General features: G+C 29.0%; 1 protein-coding gene across 3 annotated transcripts in view; it reads right to left on the bottom strand.

Annotated features, from left to right (window-relative positions):
• Positions 1–687: 687 nt before the first annotated feature.
• LOC107442546 (ankyrin repeat and fibronectin type-III domain-containing protein 1-like) overlaps positions 688–27,871 on the bottom strand; it is a 37,920-nt gene continuing 10,736 nt past the window's right edge. For all 3 annotated transcript variants that reach the window (XM_071180016.2, XM_043051465.3, XM_071180015.2), the window contains exons 2-16: positions 26,514–26,655; positions 25,162–25,292; positions 24,195–24,273; positions 23,300–23,419; positions 22,594–22,782; positions 21,499–21,612; positions 19,995–20,106; positions 19,174–19,306; positions 17,330–17,443; positions 14,301–14,528; positions 12,769–12,935; positions 11,507–11,656; positions 9,440–9,594; positions 7,416–7,516; positions 688–4,345 (exon numbers count right to left, since the gene is read on the bottom strand). In XM_071180016.2, the coding sequence (XP_071036117.2) occupies positions 2,459–4,345; positions 7,416–7,516; positions 9,440–9,594; positions 11,507–11,656; positions 12,769–12,935; positions 14,301–14,528; positions 17,330–17,443; positions 19,174–19,306; positions 19,995–20,106; positions 21,499–21,612; positions 22,594–22,782; positions 23,300–23,419; positions 24,195–24,273; positions 25,162–25,292; positions 26,514–26,577 (3,744 nt within the window). In that variant the 5' untranslated portion in view covers positions 26,578–26,655 and the 3' untranslated portion in view covers positions 688–2,458. The remainder of the gene's footprint in view (positions 4,346–7,415; positions 7,517–9,439; positions 9,595–11,506; positions 11,657–12,768; positions 12,936–14,300; positions 14,529–17,329; positions 17,444–19,173; positions 19,307–19,994; positions 20,107–21,498; positions 21,613–22,593; positions 22,783–23,299; positions 23,420–24,194; positions 24,274–25,161; positions 25,293–26,513; positions 26,656–27,871) is intronic.

Below are 27,871 nucleotides of genomic sequence, written 5' to 3' on the forward strand. Positions count from 1 at the left end.
GAAGATCTCCCATACCCATACATGTGACCTATGACGTCAGCGCCAGCTGATCTTTATCAGTAAAATGGCGTATTAAAGTTGAGCTAAGTTTCTCTACATAAGTTAAAATGCTAATCAACCATAAGTAAATTAAAAACAGAGCCGTATCGCTCTTTGAATTAGTTGAAATATAATTCTTTCACTTCTACTTCTTTTACTTAACTTAGATTTATTATTTATTTATGTATTTCATTGTAAATGTGATATATTTTTGTTTTGTGTACCTTGCAACTTCGATGCACAATTAGTTTATTTATGCTCTAAATGGCCTGTCTTTGTGTTAAGTCACTGTGCAAATATATAGTGATAGAATTAAAATTTTTGAGAAAGAATCCTTAGGAAAGAATTTAGAATGTGTCATGTAAGAGAATTAATACTTGACTGGCTTAGCTTACTCGAAATAGAAGGGAATGAACAGTTGCTAACGTAAACAAATACTACATTTCAACAACCAATCAGAATTGAGATAACCACTCTACGTGACTTGCAGGTATCTCCCTGAGTTATTCCGAGTATATATACAAACAAACCTGGAACGCCACAAAAATAGTCACATCAATGCTATGACGTCAGAAGAGGACCTCAAGACTTCCAGACGCATAGTTTTTTTTTTTTTTTAGGATAGATGGAGAAATTCACAAAAATAAATTTTATTTAAATTCAAAAAATAACTTTATTTTAATTCCCTAAAATAAAATGAAATATACAGAAAAATACAATAAGGAAATATACAGAGAAATACAATAATGAATACATTAATATTTTATACAGCATTAATGAAATTGTTTTTTTTTTCAATTATTGAAAACAAATTTGTTGTAGAATACAAACATCATCACATAATTAATACTTGAAATTATTTTGGAGGAGGGAGTTTTCCTGGAAGAAACGGTTTTAACTGCGATGAGTGTATGTTTGATTCTTAAAAAATTAAAAGTTAATGAAGGTACGGTAACTTTTGTTATATACACTAGGGGACTAAGCGCCCTTCTGGCCGACGCTCATCAACCCCGATGATTTCTTCTCAATAATTGCTGTTTCAGTAAAACAGTAATTGTTGTTGCAATAAAACAGTTGAAATTATTCAACTAAAAATATATGTACTAAAAAAACACTTCTGTCTCCACTTTCCACGTTCAAATATTTCCTTTATAAAACTATTAAGATCTATAAGTGAACATAAATCATTTTTCTAAGTAATCCTTTTTTTAAATAACATTTAAAATTAAAAGTATATTGTTAAAACAAATTTGGTGAGTTCACAGCTATAATTTAATATTCTTGCTTACCAAATGAACAGATGTATATTTTAAATATAATTTTTTCATTCATCACTTTGTGCGTGAAGCTGAAAGTTAAATTCTAAATCATTCATTGAATCTCCTTAGCAGTAGTTCGTAAGAGTATATTAATGTAATTTGCACCAAAAAATAGTAATTGTAAAACGGTTAATAAGATGAGACACCGATTGAAATAACTTTATCTTAAAACTTAACGTAGAATTACGTTATTCTAATAATCATAATAATGCGCACAATCTATAAATTCCTAATTCAGAAAAAAAAATCCAAATCTTAATAACTGTACTCCTTTAAATTTTGGGATGAAAAATTATACATAGGAAAACATCCTTTATGACTTATATCAATTCTATGCTGATAGCAACCAAACCATTAAGAAAATTAATTTTGGAAAACTAGATCCTACCACATGATTTTCCAGCCAATAAAAATGCGCCGACAGCAATGGAAAATTGCGCCACCATCATTTGATTTTCATATGTAGTTAGATTTGCCGAAATTAAGTTATCAAAGTTTTGGTATATAGGAACAAAACGCCTGTTAACTTATTTACATCTTTACGCGAAGTGTTATTATGTAATAAAAGTTCTGATATTGAATAAATTTTATAATTTACACTTCATAATTGTTATCTTTTGAGAGGCAGGTTTGCTGGAAAAAAATCTGTTTTGCTTATGTAATTAGCATTGTTTGGAGTACACTATTAAGATACATGGGTCCAGATATTAACATACATCATTGCATTTCGGACGCATTGGATAGGTTAGTGGGTTTTCCAGTGCTGCCAGCTACTACGCTTTTTGCATAATATTTTATTGAAATGGTAGCCAATTAGAAACTAATGCTTGCAGACCTTTTGGTAACGTCTCACCACGAGCATTTTAAAGTCTTAAAACGGGATTGCTGAAACAAAGTGACTTTTCTTATAAGCTTTTCAATAATATACAAGTAGTGGTATGAAAAATTGCTTTAAATGTAAGCATAAACTTAGCTAACACTGGAATACATTTTTCCAAAAAGCGTAGAAAGTTGGCAGATCTGGTTTTCTAACAAATGACTTAGAAAAAAATCCCATAGTAAGCATGATCGGGCCACATAAGACCAGATATTGAGGAACATCAATGCATTTTAAATTCCGTAGACGAAATCGAACCTGAAGAATCATTCGATTTGTTCTCTACTAGGTACGCATGGTTGACTAGCGACATCAGTGAGTTTATTTTATAATTTCTTGGCAAAGTTAAAGCTTCATAAAAATATCCATTTACGGAAGGTTGAAGCCACTTAGATGTACTGAAAGGAGTTGCTTTGCTTGCATCTTTATCCTCCATCGATCCCGACATCAATGAAGATTTATCCAGTTCGAATTTTGTATTGTGATTTAAATCATTTGATACATTTGGTGATGGAAAGTAAGGTAAATTTTTGAAACCATGACTGTGAGGAGAATGCTTATCTGGTAATGATTCAATTTTATAATTCTTTGGCAAAGTTAGATTCTTCTGACTATTGAAACGTTGGACTGATCCAGCTGAACAAAGTCGAACTGATTTGTTTGAATGATCGACGTTTATTGTTGATTCCGACCCTGATGAGAATCCATGCACAGCAGATGTGGTGAACTGCGACATATCTGAATCATTTGGTTCATTTACTGATGGAAAATAATCCGAGTCGTTAGTAATATGGTTGGTTAAAAGTGTTTTATGTGGCGTTGAATCATCGATTTTGTAGTTCCTTGGCAAGGTTAGGTTCTTATGATATTTTGACTGGCATATGGATGACTGCAATGATTGAGTCGAGTAAGGTATAGTTGTGTTTGAATAATCATTCATCACTGATTCTGACATTGATGAGCATCTACGCACATCAGATGTGGTGAATTGCGACATATCTGAATCATTTGATACATTTAATGAATGAAAATAGCCTGAATCATTGGTAATATCATTGGTTAAAACTGTTTTGTTTGGTGTTGAATCGGTTTTGTAATTCCTTGGCAAGGTTAAGTTTTTATGATATTTGGACTGGCATATGGATGACTGCAATGATTGAGCTGAGTGAGGTATCGATGTGTTTGAATCATCATTCATCTTTGATGAGCATGTATGCACCTTGGAATCGGTAAACTGGGGCAGATCACCTAAATCATTTGATAATGGAATGTTAGGTAAACCATTCGTAACATGTTTGTCTGAATTTGTTTTATTTGGTGTTGAATCAATTTTATAGTTTCTTGGTAAAGTTAGATTCTTCTGATACCTAGTTTGTCTCATGGGAGACTGATACCATTGAGCCGAATTTATTAAATTTGTTTTGCTCGAATCGTCATTTACAATCGATTCCGGTACAGATAAGCAACTGCGAGTATCGGAAACTGTAAATTGAGACATATTACCTGAATCACTTGACGCAGTTGCAATTGGAAAATAAAAGGAATCATTGGTAACATCTGGTAATGCATATGACGTTGTATCAATTTTATAATTCCTTGGTAAAGTTAGATTCTTTTGAGATTTTGTCTCCTTGGTTGAAGGCTGAAATGATTGAGGTGAGTTCGATGGGAACGTTTTGCTTGATTCGCTAATCACTGTTAATTTCGATATTGATGAGCAACGTTGCATCGCGAATGCGCTCATATCAGGGGAATCTGCAGAATTTCTGGGGAAATATGCAGATGAAGAACATGGCAGATAATTGGTACTATAGTTAAAATGTGCTGGATAAGGGTTGTCAGTTTGTGGAAAGGTTGCTTGTTCTTGGAGACTGTATGTTGATAGAAAATGTTTAGGAGAATGAACAGGAGATTCCGTGCTTGGTGAATCTGGTTTCTCGTTCACAAAGTTGCTAAGTAAAATTCCACCAGAGGTATTTCTATCGCGAGCGAAATTGAGCACATCCATTAGCCATCTCATGGATCTCCAAGTAGTGTCCACTTGAGTTTGAAACTGCTGCAGTTGTTTTAATCTAGATTTTGCAGAGGCTACTTCTGTCACGGAAAACGCCTAAAAAAGTACAAATTGATAAACTGAAAGATTTTTTTAAACCACAATTTCATAATATTAAAAAAAAAAATAAATAAAAGCAGTGGATACTCAGTGGAACAATTTTTTTTTTTTCTGTTGCATTATATTTTCTTACAGATCTTCGATATTTTTGCATCACTGATTTCAAATCTTCAAGCTACATGTTTTTTTGTGGCATTTTAGGTCTATTTCTTGTAGAAATGTATAAGTTTAAAAATGATTTATATAACAGGCAGTCGCATAAATCTTGTAACAGGCTTCTAGGTTAGTCAGGTCACCTTATTACTTAAAATTGCATAGAAACCCATGCCCGAAAATCTCGTCAGATGTTGCTAGCAACGCTTCCCTTTTATGAATTGTTTCTTCGTGTGCTTCAGAATAGGTCGTAATAGGAAAGCGCTCTAAGTGAAGTACTACGACTTTTCTGGACATGGATTCCAATGCAGATAATGTTCCCTAACTCTAACTAAAAGTTCGTTGCAACTTTTATCCAATCCCCTGTTACATACAGGGGCCCCCATCAGGGGGGAAGGTGGGCGCACGATGCGCCCACTTAAAGTTTGGGGGGAATTTTTACACTAAATAAAACGAATAGTTTGGGGGGGAATTTAGACGAGAGAATTTTTTTTTCTTAAGTACATAAATAAAAGGAGCATTGTCATATTATGAGTAGAACGCAAGCAAAGTAGTACTATTTCGAACAAGCTAACATGGAAGGGAGAAGTTAGCAAATTTTTTGGGGGGGGGGGGTGAGTGCGCCCAAGAGCTTGGGGAGATGGGGGCGACTGGTTATATATTACCTTTTTGAAATTGTACATTTTGTTAAAAAATAGACTAAAATATTCATAAAAAATCTGTAGCGTTTAGAGCATACCTAATTTCAGATTTAATCAAGAACACGAATTAATCAAGATCAAATATTTGTATTAAGTTCTTATTAAAAACTGAAACAAAAATAAAAAAAAAATACAAAAGGCAAAGTTTTTTTTTTCCTTTTATTTTTTTTAAAATAGTTATAAAAAATGATAATATTATTTCGAACATGAATTTTTAGTAAACTATGTTCTTTTAAATTTATTTTTAGGATTATAAAATGTTTTTGTTTTTTTCTTTATTGAAAATACTTATAGTATTGCGGTAACGCTAAAATCTTAAAAACTATGAAATTTTTATAAAAATATTTTTAAAAAATGTAATACGTTTTCATTTGGATGGTAAAAAATAAATTTTTTAGCACAATTAAGAAGAGTTATAAGGCTTAATTTCCGTTGTCCCCTCCCCCAATTTAAAATTGACCTTGCATGTTGAGAGGAAACTCTGTATTTCTCCTCCCTTTCTTTGATCTTTCTTGTCATTTATAGAAGTGCAAGAATAATTTTATTCCCTTTTGATAGAGTTATAGCATTTCTTTTTTAGTTCCTGAGGAAATCCTGAAATTTCAAAGATTTTGCATCATTTGCTTCCCATGCATAAAAAATAATTTTTTATTTATCTGTATTAGGTTTAATTAAAAGTTAAAATTTCAATATTGAAGCTCAATTTTCAATATGGCAAAATGGAACTAATTCTAATAAGTTTAGGATAAAATTTTAAAGTAATTTTGGTATTTGTGAAATTTGCTTCAATACTATGAAATTTTTTAATCATGCTTATTATGATAAAAAAAAATATCCATCTAAAAAAAAAAAAAAAATAGAAATCGTAAGCTGAATCTGTATGGTATTTTTAATGATCTTAACATTGATACCTATTTCGATACAAATATTTTTTAAATCAGCTTCAAGTTATTATCTGGCAGCACCAAATATTTTAAGTTGAGAATAAACAAATTCAGGAAATTATTCATTCTATTTAAAATAAATTACGATTGCGCTTTTTTCTTGATTAATTTTGAATTATACGTAAGTATTTTCTTTCAAAATCATATAATTTTTTCTACTGGTGCTGCCATCTAGTGAACACAAGAAAATACTATTTAAAACTTGCTTTTTTTTTTTTGCACGACTAACAGCATAATGTTAAACTGTAAAGCAAACGGTAAAGGTAATTACTATTGATGGTACAAAGTAACTAGCTGCTGGATTTTCAAAACACAAATATTAAAGATTTAAATTTCTCTATTTTTTGTCTAATTTTTTTTTATGAAGAACACTGGCGATGAAGGAAATATATCTTTTTTATTTACATCAGATTTTGTACTTGTCTAAAATTAGTTATTTGCGGCTACTAAATATTTTTTTGTGAATAATATAAATAATGCCTTAAATATAAGAAGAACTGAAATTTTATGTTAGAAAAAAAAAATAAAATGAAGAAAAATTACTTTATTACAGTTAAAGATAGAATAAAGTCAATAGTTAAAATTCTGCTCTAGTAAAAATTATAAAAGAATTTTTTTTTTCATCTGACTGTATATATGAAAATTTTTTTAAAATAAGGAGCAAATTAAATAAAGCTCTATTAAGCTTATCAGACAAACAATGACGTTACGCGTTTTAGAACTATTTTAGGCAAAATGTTTTTTTTTTTTTTTCTCTCTTTTTTTTTCACTTTAACTGAAATAAATATTTTAGTAGCTTAAAATACTTTAGATTATAAATTCAAAACATAAAATATTTTTCTTCGTTATATTATTATTATTATTATTATCTTTATTTCATTTTATTTTAACTATTGAGAAAATCAAAAAACAATAATTTATAAAAGAAAAATTCGTCCAAAAATTATAAAATCCTTAAAAATCAAAAGAAAACTTGTATATTATTATTATAGGACGTATTAAATTACTAATTCAAATTAAATAAAACTAATTAAAATCAATTACAATTAATTAAATTAATTACGTTTAATTAGATTAATTTTAATTAATTACAATTAATTGCAATTGATCTTAATTACAATTAATCAATAATCATTGATTAATTACAATTAATCATAAATAATTACAATTACTTACAATAAATTACAATTAATTAAATGTAATTAAAATTAACTAACATTATTAAAATAAAATAAAATAATTAAAATTAGTTAAATTAAATTAAAATACTTCTCGAAGGACGTGCTGGGCATTGGTTGTATTTATTTCCAACAGTGACGAAACACGGGAATACCTTGATATGAATTTAGGTTGATAAGTACTCATATGAACTGCAAACAAAGAAAACAATATTATTGCTAAATATTAATTGAGAATTAAAGATGGTAGAAATTAAATTAAATTATGTAATTGAAAAAATATATTGACGAGTAATATGTCAAAGAGATTCATTTAAATGTTCAAAGATACACGAGGAGTGAAAAAAATATTAAAAAATAATGAAAATCAGGAGAAGCATATTTGCATATGTATAGAGGACATCATCAGTATATATCAGTAAATATATTCAATATTCAATATAGTATCAGTATTCAATATATTCAATATAGTATCAGTATTCAATATCGTAGTTGTTCCTATGATCAGTCTTCTTATCATTGGCACTGCTACGACATTTATCATAAAAGTTGAATTAAAGCTATTGTACAAGTTGATATTTATTATAGACAATGAATTGCCGACTCTTGCAAAACTTAAATTACATAATGCGATTATCTAATTAATAATTACGTGTAATTAAAAATTTTAATTAAGCACTATTAAAAATGTTTAATTGAATTGAATTGAAATGTCAAATTGAATTGGCTATAATTTTAAAGATAAACTTATGATAATTGTATACAAAAAAATTTAAACAAATGAAGAATCGGACAAGAAGTTGCTTTCTATTTTAAAAGTTACTTAGAAACTTTTTATATTTATTTCCTGTTTCTGTTTATTTATTAAAAATTGAAAAAAAATTTTATCAAAAAAAATAAAATAAAAATATTGATCATGTCCGATAATTTTCTTCTATTCTCTACTATTGTTAAACTATGTAACAATACTTGACAAGAGTTAAATCTTACTTTTTTTTAACACAATAATAATAGTAGTATTGAATTATAATAATGGAATATCAGACTAAGTCTACTAGCTTTCTGTTTAAAGTAAAAGTTATTTGAGTTCGAATGACAAAATAAATGATCAACGGTATGTCGGAAATTCAAATATCTAATAGCAAATTCAGCAAACTGCCCTAGAAGTATTAAAATATGTAAATAATTATTATTACGTTACGTTGAGCTGTAAAACAATCAGCGAAGTTCACAATGACCGTCCTTATCATATAACTACAACTTTTATAAAGGAAGAAAAAAGTATACACTAATAATATTTAAGCGAAAAAAAAGCAAAAACTTTAACATTGTACAAAATTGGTTTTCAAAAAGGTGGAAAAGCACAATAATATATAACTTGTTTGCAAGCAGAAGAAAACTATGATGAATAGGACAACGATCATTGTCAACATTTAAGTTTCAACTGCAATCAAACTGGTTTTATGTTTGTACACCTACCTTCTCAGCAGTGATGTTTCAGATTTTGATAGCGATTTCAATTTTTTCATCATTTATTTGGTGACACCCAATGTACAGATGTATTTTTGGCTATACTTTTGACAAAGGTTTAGAAAATATACATTAAAAGTGGGCCTTATGGAACACCCTTAACATTAAAATATTTAGAAAGTTTTGAAGGAATATTGAAGCAGATCACATTTAAATTCCGGTTACTTCTATTTAATTACATAAGTGACCTTCTATAATTTAAACAGAAACTTTCCGGTTTTTCCACTAAAAGCCATTTCTACATGAGATTTCACCTCAATCTAAGAGTTGAAGCACTTTGCATTACGAAATTTGAGTCAGTTCTGAAAGTTTTACATCACGAAATATTTAGTTAGCGCTGCCATCTGTTGACGAACTTAGTACCTAGTGTTGAAATTTGGTAAGGAAAAAAAATCTGGTTTCCTAAGTAAAACTTCAAAAATTTTAAAATTCTCTCTTATTTAGATTTTTTCAAATCGTCAATCATTTTATTTAACTTCCTATTACTTTTAAAATAGTTAACAGGAAAACAGTCCGAATTGGAAAGCAAAAATTTGAAAATAAATTGGAAAATAACAAGTCTTACTTATTTGAAATAGGCCTTACTTATTTCAAATATCTGAAGAGGCAAAAGTACGCAGTCTTTTCTTTCTGTAATGCAGTCCTTTTGCCCAGGAGCCGCGCATACGGAATTAACAGGAGGCAGTAAAAGCAAAAGAGATACGTCGGAGTTCAATTCGATAACTTCGTTGTCGAACAATCTACAGGGAATAATAATGGTGAATACTTTGAAGACGTAATAACATACAGTGAAGGAACTTGGACGTGACTAAATGCGAGAGTGAAAATGTGAGAATTATACTTTTTAGAAGAAAGGTTTAAGATTACCAATAAAATTCTTTTGGCTATACATTTTATTGAGTGAATATTTTGTTACAATTTATTTTTCCATTTCAAATGAAAATATTTCATTTTTGGTTTAAGAAATGCAGTTTCAATTATACCTATTAGTATTTAATCACCCTTAATCTATGTACAAATTTCTTTTATGGGGCATCATAAACTCGGGTATTTCTATATCTATTAGCAACACTACAGTTATTATTCATTTTGTTAGGTCGTCTTAAGTAATAATTATGTGATGTTAAGTATTTATTTACGTTAAGTATTTACTTAGTTAATGCGTTAAGCATTTATTTAGAGTAATTTTGTATCTTTGTAGAAATAAAAACTTAGTTACGAAGTAAATATTTCTATTTATTTTTTATCATTTCCACAATAGTTGTAGAAATTGTAGATACTGTCTTCTTCTTCTCAATATATATATGTATATGTAAGACTGTATATATATACAGTCGGACTTCTATTTAACGAACTTCCATTTAGCCAATTTCTCTATTTTTCGAATTTTTTCGAGGAACCAAGAACATTTTGGAATTTTCTTCGTAAAATAACTATCAAATAGCGAAGTGAAATTTCCATTTAACAAACTTTTCTTTTAGATCCACTTTCCCTATTTTCCAAAATATTTCAAACTTGTTAACGCATTTTATGGGGGAAATGACCTTGAATTAATTTCGAAGCCACTACTTTATGCAAAGTTTTAGTGCTTTCTCTAAAAGTTATTTTGGAGAAAGTAGTAAAATCCCTTTTTATTTGCATTTCAAACGAAAACCTCAGTCCAAATTAACGGATTTTATGATTACCAATTAAACTTTAGAGAGCATGTGGTTATGTATGTTTAAAATTACTTTTATGATAAATGCCCTGTAATTTTAGATATAAATTTAGCTTTTTTTAGTTGAAAATGTATGTAGCATGACAGCGTAATACTGGACAATGTTTTGCTCTATTGCTTTCTATACAGAAAATACTTTTATGGTTTAGATTTATAAAATAAATAGTAGATACTAGTTTGCAAGATAAAGGGGCATCAATTGCTATTTTAATTATGCCTGTTGTTCATAAATTTAAAACCTGCTTTGTGTTGTACAAGTATTTTAAAAGGTGATTTTCTATTTAAGTAATTTTCCATATAACGAACTTTTTATCGGGATTTAGCGACTTCGTTAAATGGAGGTCCGACCATATATATATATATATTATACACCACGGCAACAGATAGACGGTGAAAAATTGGTTACTACATTGTTTAAAAGTAATTTATAAGTCGTGAGGACTGGAGAAGGGGATTAGAATATTTAAATATAGTAGTGCAGGGCATTTAGCTTGGTTATCATTAAAGCTTATCTAATGCATATTTTGAAATGTCACATAGCTAATAGCTAAAGGCGGCTAGTAGCTTAAATAACGTGAGAAAAAGACTAAGCCTAGCAATTATATTTTTAATAAAGCTAATTATTTCTCGAAATATATGAATATTTAACCCCAGTTTTAAATAAAATTGATAATTTGAATAGTTAAAACTAATTTGAAAGCTAGAAAAAGGAATTCCACTGTCTAAAGCTACCCAATAGATACACCCTATAGTAGCTCCTCCCACTGGAAAATTTTTTTTTGTTTCTTTTTTACTTATTTTTGTTGTCCTCTATTCTCATACTATTATTAACATGTTGTGACTTTTTTTAATTATGTTTACATGAAAATTAAATACGTTCAGATTTTTATATTCAAATAAATAAAGCAGTCTTAGATTAAGGCTTTTCAACTAACCTGTGATCGTCTGTTTGATCGGAAGGCACATCCAGAATTTTCAATAAATTTCGCACTGCTGAAGATAAGACTTTTTGGAATTTCAACTGTCGAAGCGTAAGATCTCTTATACCATTTGTTGCCTTCGATTTCAGCCATATCCACTCTTCTCTAAAAAATAGAATTTGCAAGTTGACGAAAAATATTAGAATGGTTAATTGCATTTGTATCAATATAAGTAAGCAAGTAGATTAAAATTTTAACCGATAAAAATTTCTAATAATAATTTTAATGCTTTTTTAAGCAGTATAATTAATACTATAATGTAGTTTGTCTATAGATGATTACTTATTGACAAACGATAAACAGTTTTGGGTATTAGAATTATTTAAAACTAGTACTGACGCTTGTGAGTCTTGATAATCAATTGTAGTAATAGGTACTACTGGTATTATAGTAAAAGGTACTTTATGGTGATATAAATACTTAATATAGATATTGAGAAAATAATACTAGGTTATTAGTAGTACTTACTTGGGTCTTAATTTTATTTGCATTTGGTTTATTTCTTTTGCTATATTTTGAATAACTACAGTCGCAATATGTAGAGCAATATCCAATTTGATTTGATTATATCTTAATATTGTGAAGCTAACGTAACAACGTAATCAAGAGCTTTTTTTATACATGAAAACTATTTATAAAACATTAAAATTATGAAGGAAAATATTTGAAGTAAATATTTTTCTTCAAATATTTGTTTATAAATCTTGGTTGTTAATAAGAAAGCAAAGTGAAGGGAAGGGATAATAAACTTTTTTCTTATGACTAAATTATTTACCTTGTTTGTACTTTCATAGCTTTCCAAGGAGATGCATTAATGTAATTTTTATTGTTGTGTCTCCTTGAAGAATAAATTTTCTTTTGAATATTTATATTAAATAAAATATCTATGAGAGAAACGTATTCCTGACATTTTCAAACATAAATAATGTAAATATTTTACTTATTTTACATATATATATATTTTTTTTCTCAAGCATTTTTAGGCAAAATTTAATAATTTTAAGTAAGCATTTATATTTTTCATTGCCAACAACATTGTTTGTTTTCTTGTTTACTTAGTTCATTTTAAAAATGTCAGTCAAGCTCTTATGTTTTACGGTAAATCAGATTCACTGTGAAATAATGCAGAGTTTTTCTTAAATACATAATAAAATTAATTTATTATATAATTAATGATATAGTAAATAAATTTTGAACAAAAATGAGCTTATACTCACGAAGATACGTGTGGATTATCACGAACTTTATAATAAGGCAAAATATTGGGTGCTTTTTTAGGAACCAAAATTCGTATGAGATCTACAGAACTGCTAATTTTCACATAGGCTACGTACAATCCTCTGGATAATGGAATCTTACTGACGTGATTATACGTCATCATCGCCTGAAAAAATTAGTATTTGTGATATGAATAACATTTTATTAAAAAATTGCATTTAATAATTATACTTGAAAAAAAGCAACCTTCATTTCTTTTTCTTCTATACAGAGAATAAAAATAAGGTCAAAACTACCAAAATAATACGCCAAACTTACCGTGTTTCTGTCTCTATGTAAACACCATAAAGCTTGGTAATTTTTATAGAAGGACTTTAGAAATGATTTTTGAAAAACTAGCAATAAAATATGGTTTTGTAATATATGTAATGGAATTTGGCAATTTTATCGTGATAGATTAAAGCACGGCATAAAGGTCATTTATTCGGTTAAAATTATTATTCTTCAGTTTTATATTTTTTATTACATGTGTGGTAATAAGAACTATAATTTTGAAAACCAGAAGTACCGGTAAACCATTGCCGATATGAAAGGAAAAATTGCCAAAATGCATGGTTTGAATATCGTATATTATGGTTTTATTTACCAAAATATGTTTTTTTCTTTTTTTTAATCATAAATATTATCACCAGACAGTACGGTAATTTTACCAGAATTTTTTTCTCCGTATATGTTCTCTTTGCTTTGCACAAGCAATAATTTTCATCAAGAAAATTTGTATTGAAAAATAATTTGGCTAACAAACCATGACATGCAAAATATTTACATGAAATCTAAATTATGAATGTTATTCAACTATTCAATAAATGTTCAGAAATTGAATAATATAAAATAATTGCATAAAAACCATTGCTAAAATTATTTATTAATTTTCGTGATAACGTATGACATTATTATTCAAAATTAACATTAAAAATTTAAACGTGGAAAGTTGAGGTTCTCCTTTTTATCCATTTTATTCTCCAAACTTATCTTTAACTGTTCTATTTTTTTAAAAATTTGAAATTTTTTTTTAAAAACATTTTCTATCAAATAACTATCAAAAGTATTTTATGTTTGTTACTGGTAAAAAACACTTTGTAATAGATCGAAATGAATTATTATAGAAGTATTTAATATGGAGTACACTTTAAAAAATTCCTGATCAAATTGCGGTATAAAGTATCAGCAATTTGTATGCATCATCCGTACAATTCACTTTACAGTAAAATCCGCTCTTACCGTAAAATATTATGCAGTCGATTCACAGTAATATTGGTATAATTAGAGTGCTTTAGTGATTTTACGATAATTATTTCTACAAAAATTGCTGTATATCAGATCTTTCGTTCCGTAACATGGTTCGGTAAAAATGGATTTTACGTAAAATATTACTTATGTAATTACATTTAATTTATATAATTATATATTATTTGCATAATTATATATTAATGTAATTATATATAATTGTTTACTTTTTTGAACAACTTACTTGCGTTGTTGAAAGTAATTTACTGTTTGTAGTGTAGAAATCTTGAATGGGTAAGACGTTTACGCTCAGTTTCCTTTGAAGCTTTGTTACGGGTACCCAACGCAAAGACATCGTATTGAAGTTCTTCGAGTCTGGAATATATTTCACTGTACACAGTACTGTTGTGTCATCCATATTTTTGATGGGTTTACAGTAGAACTGACCTAGATCTTGAATGCCGAGAGCAGCCTAAAATTACAAACTGCTGTTTACTAATTTACCTACTTTAAAGTATTTTAAATAAAAACAAAAAATACTTGAAATACCTCAAAGCAGTTCGAATTTCTCTACATATAAAGCAATAAGTATCAGAAACCTATTTTCTGCATTCTCATTTGACAGAAAAATCATATGATATGATCATTAAAGAATATATTTTAAGCTGGCAATGGCATAGAACTAATAAAATTATGATGTATTTACCCGTAAATTACTCCTTCATTTAATGATTTCAACCAGAAATATTTATTTATCATCCCTTCTTCACGGAGAAAAAAGTTCAGCTAATAATAGCATAATGTAAAACAATGACATTTCTGGTAAAAGAACAACATCTTAATTCTGGTTTTAAAACCAAAATATACGAAATTTAAACTATTCATTAGGTGATTTTTTCTGTGCATATGGTAACGGTTTACCGAAAATTTTGGTTTTCAAAAATATAGTTCTCATTACCACACATTTAGTGAAAATTTCAAAAGGGAAAATCAATTTTAGCCAAAAAATTGGATTTGGGTAAAATTGAGCATGACATAAAAATCATTTATTAAGTTAAATTTACTTTTCAGTTTAGTATTTTTCACTAAATGTGTAGTAATAAAAATAAAATTTTGTCAACTAAAATTTCCAGTTTATTAATCATTTGAACTGAGAAATTACCACATAAATGGCTTAAAAATAGTATATATTGATTTTATTTACCATAATTGGGTTTTTTTTTTAACCTGAAATGTCACATTTTGATAATTTTAGTAAAAGCTTTCCTCCATGCTCTTTTTTTTTAAAAGAAAAGAAAAACATTGAGGCAGTAGAACAACTAATTATTAATTTTGTTTCTTAATATAGATATTGAAAACATGAGTTAGAGAAAAAGTATCACCGCAACATCTATTATATATAATTCTCTTACGTGGCTCCCAAATTTTGGCTGTATTTCTTTTCCGCCGGTGGCAACATTTGCTTTGTTTTGTTTACGTTTTGAAAACACCAAAGCATTCTGCCTTTTAATGATGTGTTTCTGATCTAATATATATAATTCTCTTACGTGACTCCCAAATTTTGGCTGAAGTACTTTGTACAACTAAATAAGATTCTTTTCACAACAGTTAAATATTTACTTTATTTTCTTCATTCATAGAGAAAACAGACGGCAAAGAATTCTGTTAGGTTAAAAAACATTTCGCTAAAAAAATAACGAATTCTAAAAGAAATAAAAATAAACAACTTAAACAATAAAACTGCTGTTGCCAACCATAGAATTTTTTGAAAGTTAACTTATCAACATAAATCAAAATGACATAGAAGAGCAACTAAATCAAAATTATGATACCTGAGCGCTTGATGCAACAAATCCTTCAATTCTATAAGTGTTGTATCGCCAAATGCCCAAATTAAAATTGAGTTTTTAAAGAAATTCTATAAACAGTTTTAAATAAACAACCTACTTCTACAACTGCTTCTTGAAGAACTTGGCTCATTGATTAAAAATATTGTTTTAATTTTACAGTACTAACTTTACTTCTACTTTCAATATTGCTATGATCCTCTTTCAGTACATTTTACAACTTCATGCTATATCTGAGGACTTTAAGTTGTTTTGTGGTTGAATACTGACATTTAGAAATGTGTACATAAAAGAAATAATATTTAGAGGTTAAGAGTTGCCTCAGAAAAATTTGAATTGTTGACATTGAATTTAACAATGGAAACAACCGTTTTAGTGAAAAATTGAATTGTAAAACATCAAAACTAAAAATATTGTGTTTCAACTTAACAATACTACCTTAATTTATACTTTAGAATTGCCTCGGAGAAATTTGAATTGTTAGCAATGACTTAAGCAAAAAGTTTTATTTTAACTGACAAATACTATATTATAATTTTAACTTTTTCTATGACTATACTCATTTTCTTACTCTTTTCTTTGTTTTTTGTACATTTTATATTTTTGTGATAAAATAAAAAACTTGAAGTTGTTCTGCTTCTGAACACAGATGAAAACACAAAATGATGGGCTTCATCAACAATCAAAAATATATACATTTATTTTACAAATTCCATATTATTAGGATGGCGCCTTTCTGAGAATTAAAAATACAAAATTATCTTCATTAAAGCCGATGCTTTACATCCGGCGTTCAGTGGCAGACTACTATTTCATATTGTTTTACAACACATGACATTAGCCCTCTGGTGGGAAAGACTTTAAAACAAAACTTACAAAAGTTATTCTCAACAACTGAAATTTAGAATAGTGTGATTAAGTAAAATATGTGAACTGTTTGCAATTTCAAATTAATATTGAAATGTACAGGTTTAGAATTTTCTACAGTGAAAAGTTTTCGGAACTTCAGTATTCAAAAAAGTATACAAAAGCTAGACGTTAAGAACGTACCCAAGCGAGCAAAGCGAGCATTGGATTGCGAAGCAATCCGAAATGAACTGCGAAAGCAGTTCCGGGGGTTGGAGAGTGCCAGCGAGCAGGGGGCGCAGCCTCCTAGTTTAATGTATTTAAAACAAGTTAAAAAGCACAAAAATATTTCATATTATTAACAGTCTCATGAAATTTCCATTTATCAATATTTTTGCTTAAATGTTTCTGTTGCATCAGATTGCTTTGTACATGGATTACAAAACCTCTTTCAAAAAAAATATTTGCTAAAATTTGACTCCAACTACTGTAATTCTTTCAGACCTGAAAATCAAGGATCTTAAAAGGAAGTTTAAACTCTGTTGATATCCGGAGTTTGAGAAAAGAAAAAATGTAACACCTGCATCATTTCCGCAGCTTGTAGAAGTTTGCTTCGAAAATGAAAAGAGGATGAACTTTGAGTCTTTTCCATTTCGAGTCGAAGAGCTCTCGTATCTTCCCAAGTGCAAGCTACCTGAATTGAATAAAAAAATAAATCATGATTTTAATTTATTATAATTTTCTCGTTTTATTACAATTTGCACATCCAGTTTGATAACAATTTATTCTATTAACTTATTAAGTTTTTTCAAATTTCTTTTCGTATTTGTGAATGGTGATCATGTGTGATAAAAATGAACGCTTCATTTTTACAGACATTTTACTTGGAGTCGTACAGACATTTTACTTGGAGCTAGAAGATCTGCTGCTGATAACTCACAGATTCTGCCGGCAAGAAACGATTAAAACTTTTATAGTTCCAATCATTTCAATTATTGAAATTATACAAGTTTCAATACATGCATGGTTTCTTGACTGCTGCAAGCAGAATTTATACCAATATTGTAGCCAAAATGAGTTCGATATAAATAATAACTTCAACCAGTTTCCGACTAACTGTGGTTTTTGAATCCCTTTTGGAGTTCAGTGTCTAATACCGTAATAAGCGTTAATTTTTTTTCTGAAGGCTAGAAACAGAATAAAGCACGATATCATTTCAAAAAGCAATTTATTGTCAATCAAAAATTCTGATTTCCAACCTTTCCCGATTACCTATTTAAGGGTGTTCAAATTTTAACTGGAACACTAGATCTTGTGCGAATAAGTGTTAATCGTATCTTGGTTCCAACAGAATTTAGACCTCTTTATCTCCAAATAATGAAATTACAAACGAAAAAGAAGATTTACGACTGCATTTTTCAAAAAGGATAATAAAATTATTTTTTTACGACTAAATTGAAAAACGTAGGCAGTATTATTTTCTTAATACCCTTTAATCCACTTTCAAATACCTTTTAAGTTTTTGAAAGTTATACATTGTCCATTTAAGATGAGACGAAAATAAAAATAATATTTTTAAGTCCACTTGAAATGCATGGTTTTAAAAAAACCTCCCTGTTCTTTCTAAAGCCAAGAATAAGGACTTCATCCACGCACATGTCATATCTCGCTTATAGGGCTGACTCATTCATACATCCATTCATTCACAGATCGTATTTGTGACCTGAACCAGAGAACAGCTAGACAGCAATTCCGTACTCCCAGAGGTGTGATTTGTTATGGAAGCATGGTGAACTTTGTGACTCTATAAATTTAACGTGCACCAGTCACCATTTACCACACTGGAAGTCTTCGGCCGGTGAGGATCGAAATCACGACCGCTTGGATATGGGCCCAATGCCCTACCAACCAGGCTATCTCGGCCAAAAAATACCCCTTCTAACTAAAGTATTTTCATATGTGTTTCTTTATTAAAGAATTTACTTCAGGTAGGTAGGTACTTTATTTTCATTGGACAAGAGCTGCACAATTCGCTATTGTTGACTGTCTGGGAAACATCCCTGATGATTATCCGAAGACATGCCATCGCAATTTTGATCATCTGAAAAGGGGATGGCTCACTGCTCTGGTAGCCCGATGATCTGCACGTGAAGTCGAGCACTTTCCGGTAAAGCAGTTTAACGAGGCCCGATATCGTGCACCCTTAGTCCCTACGCAGACTGATCAAAGTGGTCACCCACCCGCTTACTGACCGCAAATAGTGATGCTTGACTTCGGTGTTCTACTGGGAGTCGTGTCTTTACGATCAGACCACTGCGGGACGAGTTTACTTCAATGCAAAATATAAATAACTTTGCATCGAATCTTTAAGAGTAAAATTAATGCATCTTGATTATAGTATCGATATATAAAATACTGTCTTACTTTCATCAGCCAATGGAAGTCACTGTTCAAGCAGCTAGGACAATTTTCATCTACTTCCATAATCGGCAAAGTATCTTCTGCTGTTACTAAGAGTCTGTGATCAGTATAAATTAAGCAGGCCAAGTAAACTCCCCTAAATATATTTTAAAACATATAAATATGTTTTATTCTTAAAAAAATCCTTAATTTTATAAAAAGTGCGCTAATTTACTTCAAAGATTGATCTAATTTCTTATAAAAATGTTGTGTTAATCATATACTCGATATGTACTAATATACTAAAGCAAAAAACAGCGTGTATAAAGCACAATTAAAGATTTTTCGTTACTTATCACTGTAAAAATTACGGTATATCAGATCATTTTTCTTCTGTAATATGTTCCTGTAAAAATGGATTTTACGGTAAAAAGCACTGGCATCCTAAGCACCGGTACTTTTTACTATAATTATATTCAGTATTATATTCGGTATATGTTTACCATGCAGCAATAAAATAAGAGCTCTCCTGATTATAATTACGAAGAAAAAGAACTGATGAAAAGTTAATAACCATAAAATAAAATGTTAAAAGCCATAATATAAATTTTATAAGATTTTTTTTTACAATTATTACTAATATTAAAAAAATAAAACAAATATATTTTTTTATTCAAAATTAATAATTTTATAAAATGAATTAATTAAGAAATAGTTTTTGTAAATAGTTATTTTTAATAAAGTTGTGAAAAAATGTATTTTACTGTCTTGAATTATTTTTTGCGCGATATTAAGAAACGTCAAATAATAATATGAATAATAATGTAAATGAAAATAAATAATACCGTTCGAGATATTTTTGAAACTTGGGTGTTGGAGTAAAAAGATTTCTGATGCTCATTCTACTTTGCTTTCTCTGTTGTCGGGGTGTTCCTAGAACATTTCCAAAAGGAATGTCTGAAATGAAAGATATTCGTTGATTTTCAGGCATTAGAAAGCGATTATACAAATATACATGTCATATTCACATTGAATTCTTTTTATTAAAAATTGTTGTCTTTAGTTGGCAAACAGGATATGTATTATTGTTTATTTTCACACCTGGATTAAGAACAACATACATAGAGGGGAAAAATATCATTTGAAAAATAAATCACATTATTCAAATTACGTGTCAATTACGTATTATTGCAATTTGTAGACAAGAAAACGAAAGAAAAAATACTACATAAATGTAGGCTCCGCGTTGTAGCTAGATCTGAAATCGAATTATTTTGAGTGTTGAATTGAAATTTTAGTTATATTAATTTTATTACAATGTTATCGTATTGTTTCGATATTCTATACAAATTAACTCCTTACACATCAAATAATATATGTTAGTTTCTTTGGGCAATTTTTTTCTCTTCAGTATTAAACATTGCTTGAAACAATTAATTTGTCCGAATAAATCATCATCAAATTAAGAGAAAGTTTAACGATAATTTTTTTTCCATGTAAATAAAGTTTTATTTATTCTCTAAATGCTATCTAGTTTTCGTACTTTTAAAAAGAAAGCTCAAAATGATAAACGGTTTCTCACAAATTTAATTTTGTATTGTCAAACAAGATTTATTAAAGATATCTCCGTCGTTGTTGGGTATCATCCCCTATAAAAGTATCTATCAAATGTTTTCTTTCCTAATGCAATCATATTTCGGTGTATGAACGTCTATTGTAAGGTATCATTTATTATTATAAATACTAAGCGAAATCATATGTCGCTTGAGATTTTATGAAGTTTATTTTTAAAATATTTTTTTTTAAATTTTTTTTTCCAATGAGCTGCACACATAAGCAGATCTAGTGCGTTCTCCAGAAGTGGTATCCACTCTTTCAGGACCACCACGATGGGTGAGATACCGTTGGCCATGTTAACCGTCCCATGTAATGGGACGTCTAGTTTCTGCCACACTAGATGGCAGCACCGAGACTCTTATTTGGATGCTAATTTTGCCGGAAATGCCAAGAGCCAATAAGGCACTCCAGGGATCTTTTACATGCCGCATAATCATACGACATGGCCGCTGAGGATTTTCTGCATCCCGAATATCCGGTGTCTGGGCCGGAAATCGTACCCGCAGACTTGGGCTCAGAAGGCCGATGACAAACCAACTACGCCACCCAGCCACTTTTTTTATGAAGTTTAAAATGTGAATAATTTTCACAAGTTTACACAAGATACTTTTTCATTGAAAACCATATTATTATGCTTGCAGGTAACCGTAGTATGTTTGAAATCGAAAATGTAAAGTGTTCTCAAAATGTATTTTAACATATTTTCATATGTTTAGAAAATAACCACGTTACCTGTGATTTCAGGAGAGCCAGGTTCTCTAGTAAATATGATCTGATGAAATACGCTATCTAACTCACATAGACGACCATGAGAGCGAGACTTTTTGCCATTTACGTCCATCCAGCCTACAAACATTCATTATGTAAACTTTATTTATACGTATGAATTACTAAGCGACGAAAATAATTCAATCTGTGAATCAAAGTGAATCATGATTTTCAAGAGAAGAATGAAATTACAAAATAAATACAATAAATAAATTTTGTATTTTTATCACATCATTGGAATGGTAAAATATAGAATTATTGAAGATAATTTACTCATACTTATCTGGGTAATTTTTATTTATGTTGATTTTTTTACCGTGTTATGTCATTTTATCTAAGCCGCATTTATTTACACCATCGCATTTATTTACACCATCAATTTATGACAAAAAGTACTGGTACCCGGGGTGCATCATCCGTAAAATATATTTCGAACGTAAAATTTTAAAACCTAATTTATGGAATAATATTTATATAATTACAGTGATTCAGTGAAATTTTAGTTACTACTACTATAAAAGTTCTGTACATTTGATCAACGTTCATAAAATTACACCTTGAAAACGTTTTTTACAGAACAAAAACATTAAATTTTTTTAAGAATTTGCCCTTTAATATCTGAAACGAGAAAAGCGTTTGGTGTCTAATATAGTAACTTGTCAGAACGAAACAAAACAAAAACGAATGAAACAAAATTTTAATAATTATAATTCATACTCTATAGCAAATTTTTTTCAAGGATCGCTGAAAAAAAGGAAATATTTTCCAAGTTCATAAAGAATTACGATCTGCAAAGTTTAAGAATATTCGCTAAACATAATGCATATTTTATTTCAATCCGACATAATGCAGAAGAAGGTGGTTATTAATTTTTTTAATAGACATAAGGGCGATTTTATAAAAACTTTTTAAAATGATTATGCAAATATTATGGATAAATTTTATCTGCTACATTTTAAAGTTATATAACTCGTATAACTTAAATTATTGATATAACTTAAAATATAGTTTTTTTTTTAATTTTCTCCAAAAATTGTAATATTTTTAATTTCAACTCACTTGAAGGTGTTGCACTTGGTTGCTCTGGCGTTGAATATGGGCTATACCCTTTAGAATTGCCAGCAGCGACTCGAATGTAATATGGGATCCCATGGTTAAGATCAGATAGAGTGACTTCTAATTTCTGAAGATTCATAATTTCTCGAGAACCAGATAGTGGTTGAAAATCTGATTGTAAACTCCATTCAACTGTGAAAAACCACAAATGAAAAAAATTATAAATACAAACTGCATTCATTGCTGTATCAAAGATCTATTTACAAAAAAAATCAAAAGAAAAATTAACCGAATAAATGTTTTTTGTGCCATACTTGGTTAAATTACCCCATTACCCGAATTTTATCATATTTTATAAAATCCACAAATCACAAAATAACAAATACAAATTGCGTTCATTGCTGTATTAACGATCAATTTACTAAAAAACTCAAAATTCAGAAGTAAAATTAACAGAATAAATGTTTTTTTAATGCCATACTTGGTAAAATTACCCCATTTACCAAATTTTATCATATTTTATAAAATAATAATTTTTTGTTAATTTTGTCAAAATTTGTTCTAAAGCGGTTTGGTAAAAATTACTAAGCTTTTTGGTATAGAGCCAGAAACACGATAAATATTAGATAAATCTTACCCTATTCTGGTAGTTTTGACCCTACTTTTTTTTCTCTGTGTGAAAGGTAATATAAAATATTGAAACTTATACCTTTGTATTTTGTGACAGTAGCTTCAGGCTCTCTAGACGATATGCTTGGCGAGAATTTCACTTTTATAGATTTTGTACCAACTATGTCAATAGAAACTGCTGATGGTTTATCTGGAATTTCTAAAACACAGATTTAGTATGAGAAATGATTTCTACAATTTATATAGTTTTTTAATTTTCAAATTAAAAATGAAATTAAAGAAGAAATGAAATTAAAATTAAAAAATTAAATTAAAAAAAGAAATTAATATGATAGCAAAACAATTTATATGCTTAAAAAGAGTTAGGTATTATCATATGAGTAAACTCTTTTTTTAAAATTTTACGTTATATATAGTTGTTGTTGTTTCTATTCCCACCGGCCAATACTACAAGCCTGATTTCGAGTTAAAGGCAGAAGGCGTGTTTGAGGTTTTTTTGTCGTGCCATCTATGGTCAAGAGACCGATTTCAGCTACAAACTTACGTCACAGCTCATTTTACTGGGAGGACACACTCATACATCCATTCATTCCTCCACAAATCGTAATTTTGACCTGAACCAGAGAACGATCAATGCCTAATTCAATACCCTTCAGAGGTATTGAATTGCATGGGAAATCGGAGGTCCTTGTGACCCCAACAGATTTAGATTTAACGTGAAGCAGTCACAATTTAATACACGGGGTTTCTTCGGCAGGAAGTATTCGAACTCCCGTTTCCACGAACTCGAGTTCAACGTCCTACCAAACAGATTATTCTGGCCAAAGTTATACAGTTAAGATAGCTTATAGCAATAATACTTTAAAAAAACATCGTTTTCTTGTTTTACAAGTAGGATTAATACTTCTTGATACATCGCACAACTGCATCCAAAAGCTATTTAGAAATAAAAATAAATTCTGGATGCGACTTACTTAACTTATCCCATTCAGATTTCATTTTCCATATCAATTCTTTCTTCTTTGATCGGGTAGACAGGTGTTTTTCTTTTTCCTTAAAATGTAATTAAAGTTTTTTAACAATTAAGTAAAAGTACAGATATTTTTAAAATCATGAATGTCAGTGTGCAGTTTTCAAATTTAATGGATAATAATAATTAATATTGTTTGCTAAATATAGCTAAAATAAGGTACTATGAATATGTTTATGGAAAATATTGTTTCAGACTCTTCTAAACGTATAGCGTTTGATAGGTATCACTATTTCTTCATTAACACTTCAGCCCAGTACTGGCTAAGGCTTCCTCAGGCAAGCTTTCTTTATCTGTTTACTCCCAATACTGCACTCTGTCCAGCCACCTTCTAGCAACTTCTAGAAGAGAGAAGGCCTCAGCACAGATCAATTTAGTAGTTCGTCTTAACGAATATAAACTGCCCAGTTTAGGTGAACTGAGAAAGATGAAACTACGTTCGGGCTACTAAGTTATGCAGTTGGAAAATATGAAATATGTCATTACGTTTGGACTACCAAAGGATTGTCTTGTAATCTTGCAAATGATCATCTTGCTCGATCAGCTTGAAGTTTAACTGAGTACTTAACTGAGCGGTTGCATTACCATAATTTTTTTTTCACTTTCTCCAAAAGTTTCAATCCTTATAAAAAAGTATTATTGAATTTTCGTGTATATTTTTTAATTGTAATGTATGATAGTAGTAATGATGTTTACTAAAAATAGCTATTATTAACAATGAAGTACTTTGACTATGTCTACAGTATGTCTATATAGTATATATATAATTAAATTTTTTTTAACATATAGCAATTAATTCGATACATATGTTTCACTGAACGTTTAAAATTTTGTGTATATTTTTTTATAATTTTTGTGTATTTTGTGTAATTAATAAAGTTTATTAAAAATAGCTAAGTAAAATAAGGTACCTTGCCTAGATCTACAGATAAGCGGCCACTTGAAGCTGCTCTCAAAACGAAACTGGCTAGTTCTTCCACATATCTATCAGCATCCTTCAATAGAGTAATTAATTGATTTCGTTTTCTCTCTTTCATTTGGGCTGAAAAGTGAAAAAATATGTCGTAATTAATACTGGCAGAATTAAATATAAACATAAATACGGAATAATAGAATAGCATATGCAAATCTGTTTTGAGGATACCATAAGGAGGATTTCAACATTTTAAAGTACAAAAGAATGCAGAATTATGTATTAGAATGGTTTTCTAAATAGCATAAGTGTTATTCAAGAAGTTGTTTATTGTTCCTGTTTCAAAGATTACATAGTTCATGATTTAAGTATTACTTAGTTTTTAAATATTTAGAATATAATAATAGATATATAGATAAAATTACAAGCATAAAAATAATTTCGAAAGTGGTTTATAGTTGTTTTATTAGATAATTATATCTTGCCGTTTGGAGGGTAAGTTAAAAGCATTGATTTTAAAAGCACTTTTTTGGAAAGCATAATTTTGTGCCTTAAAAAAATCAGCTTTCTAATTGTGTTGAATTGTTGAATCAAATTGAAATATCATAAATTAAATAAAAATAAATTAAAATTTTTAATAAAATAGAAAATTAGACAAGTGAAATTCACCAAAATATATGATCCTTTAAGTGTATAGGTAAAATCTTCCGGAATAAATTACGATATAGTACCGACTCTTTGGGTGCATTATCACATGCACTTTGGATGCATTTTACCAAAAAACCAATTTTCATCGCAAAATATTTAATCGTAATTTTTACAGTAAAATTTATTTAATTAGAGGGATTCAGGGATTATTACTGTAAAAATTATGATCAGGTTTTATTAGATTTTAGATTCTGTAACATGTTCCGGTAAAAACCGGTTTTACGCTAACGATAACTAGTACTCTGAGTGGTGGTACTTTTTACCGTAATTTAATCCTGAATTTTTTACGGTATAGTGCAAAAAAACTTTTTATATAAAGTTCTAATAACATAATACCCACCTTCTTGAATAAGGAAGCATTTGTACACATAGTAACTCATATCCTCATATGAGGGAAAATACACTTACAAGCATCATTAATGTAAACAAAATTAACATAAACAAACAAGGTAGTTCCTAAATACATTTCTAAACAAAATTAGCATGAATAAACATGTATAATCAAATATACAAATACTATAAACAAAACTAATGTAAACATGTATAATTAAAAGTACAGGCATAAGCAAATCTAGTACGCATAAATAAGCATTTTAATAAAAAAATAGATGTTTAAACAAAAGTTGTAAATAATTTACTCACATTTTGTGGTTTCTCTCGTTTTGTAATTTTGCTGTAACTGCGCCATAGGTACACAGGAAGTCATCACAGAATTTTGTAATAGTTCATCTTCATTTGAGGTTAATAAAGTTATTTTATGTCATTTCTTAGAACTTGAAATACTCTATAAAAATACGAAAAATTACACACTTATACGAAATTCCAGTGGAAGTAATAAAACATGGCATTTAGAGTACTGTAATATGTTTAATACCGGATACTGTCTTGTGTTGTCTTATTTTAAGAATTATTCCACTCTTACGACTGTATTAAAAGAATTTTACAAGTATGCATTAAAACTAATTTTACAGGTATGCATAATGGCTAAAATCGTAAAATTTAAATAAGAGCTACATAAAAATATGTTCTTTAATGTAGCCAGCACACCCATTGTCAAGTGTTACAAGAATAGTTAAAATCAATGCATCTTCCAAGTTGATGAAATAATATCGGAAATATTAATTAGGTGTAATAATGTTTAGTGGCCTACTATGTAATAATCCCTAAAAGCTAAAATTATAAAGTGTAATAAAAATAAGTTTTATATGTAGCTAGCGCACGCATTGAAAAGTGTCCAACCGCATATTCAAGAAAAAATTTCGGCTTTTCATGAAAACATTATTCTAACGAATTAGCGTAATTTGCGTTAATTAGTGCAATTCTTAGCGTAATTTTCGTGAATTAAGTTTATTGACCTTAATCAGAGTAAACAAATATGGCATTGATTAGATTATAATTCAAACATCCGTTCAATTTCCGTCACAGATTTTGACATTAAATTAAGTCGCACCACAAAGTTTCCGTAGAAATGCATCGTATTTATGCCGCCATAAGTTGTGCAGGGAGTTTAAAAGGATTGCATTATAGAACGCAATATATGAATCAATGTTCTAAGACTATAAACAGTTCTCATTTGAAACGGTAGAATTGCCTACAGTTTTCTCTTGAAGTCAATCATAAGAACATGCAGGTTGTATAGATACGTCATAATGGTTTTAAAATAGATTCATTTAGAAATTTTGTAGTGATGTATGTACAGCTCTAAAAAATTCAGGCTTATGGGTATTTTACTAGAAACGTCATTACCATACAGTACAGTAATTTTACCAGAATTTATCAAAAAAGTCAGATACTTAAAATTCGATTTTAGGTGCTATTCAGCTGATTTCGCTCAAATTTTGTATTTTGCCATATCAAATTACATTCTTTAAAATGATGCAAAAATTGTATACCTTACATTTTCAAATTTTTTTTGCCATTCTTAAATAAAATAATAAAAAATAATAAATATTTATCAAAAGTTATTTTCTTTTGAATGGAATTATCTTTGGATAAACAAA

This window comes from Parasteatoda tepidariorum, chromosome 1 (assembly GCF_982258835.1).
Source record: "Parasteatoda tepidariorum strain Cologne lab strain chromosome 1, Ptep-v5.0, whole genome shotgun sequence".
Classification (NCBI taxonomy): domain Eukaryota; kingdom Metazoa; phylum Arthropoda; class Arachnida; order Araneae; family Theridiidae; genus Parasteatoda; species Parasteatoda tepidariorum.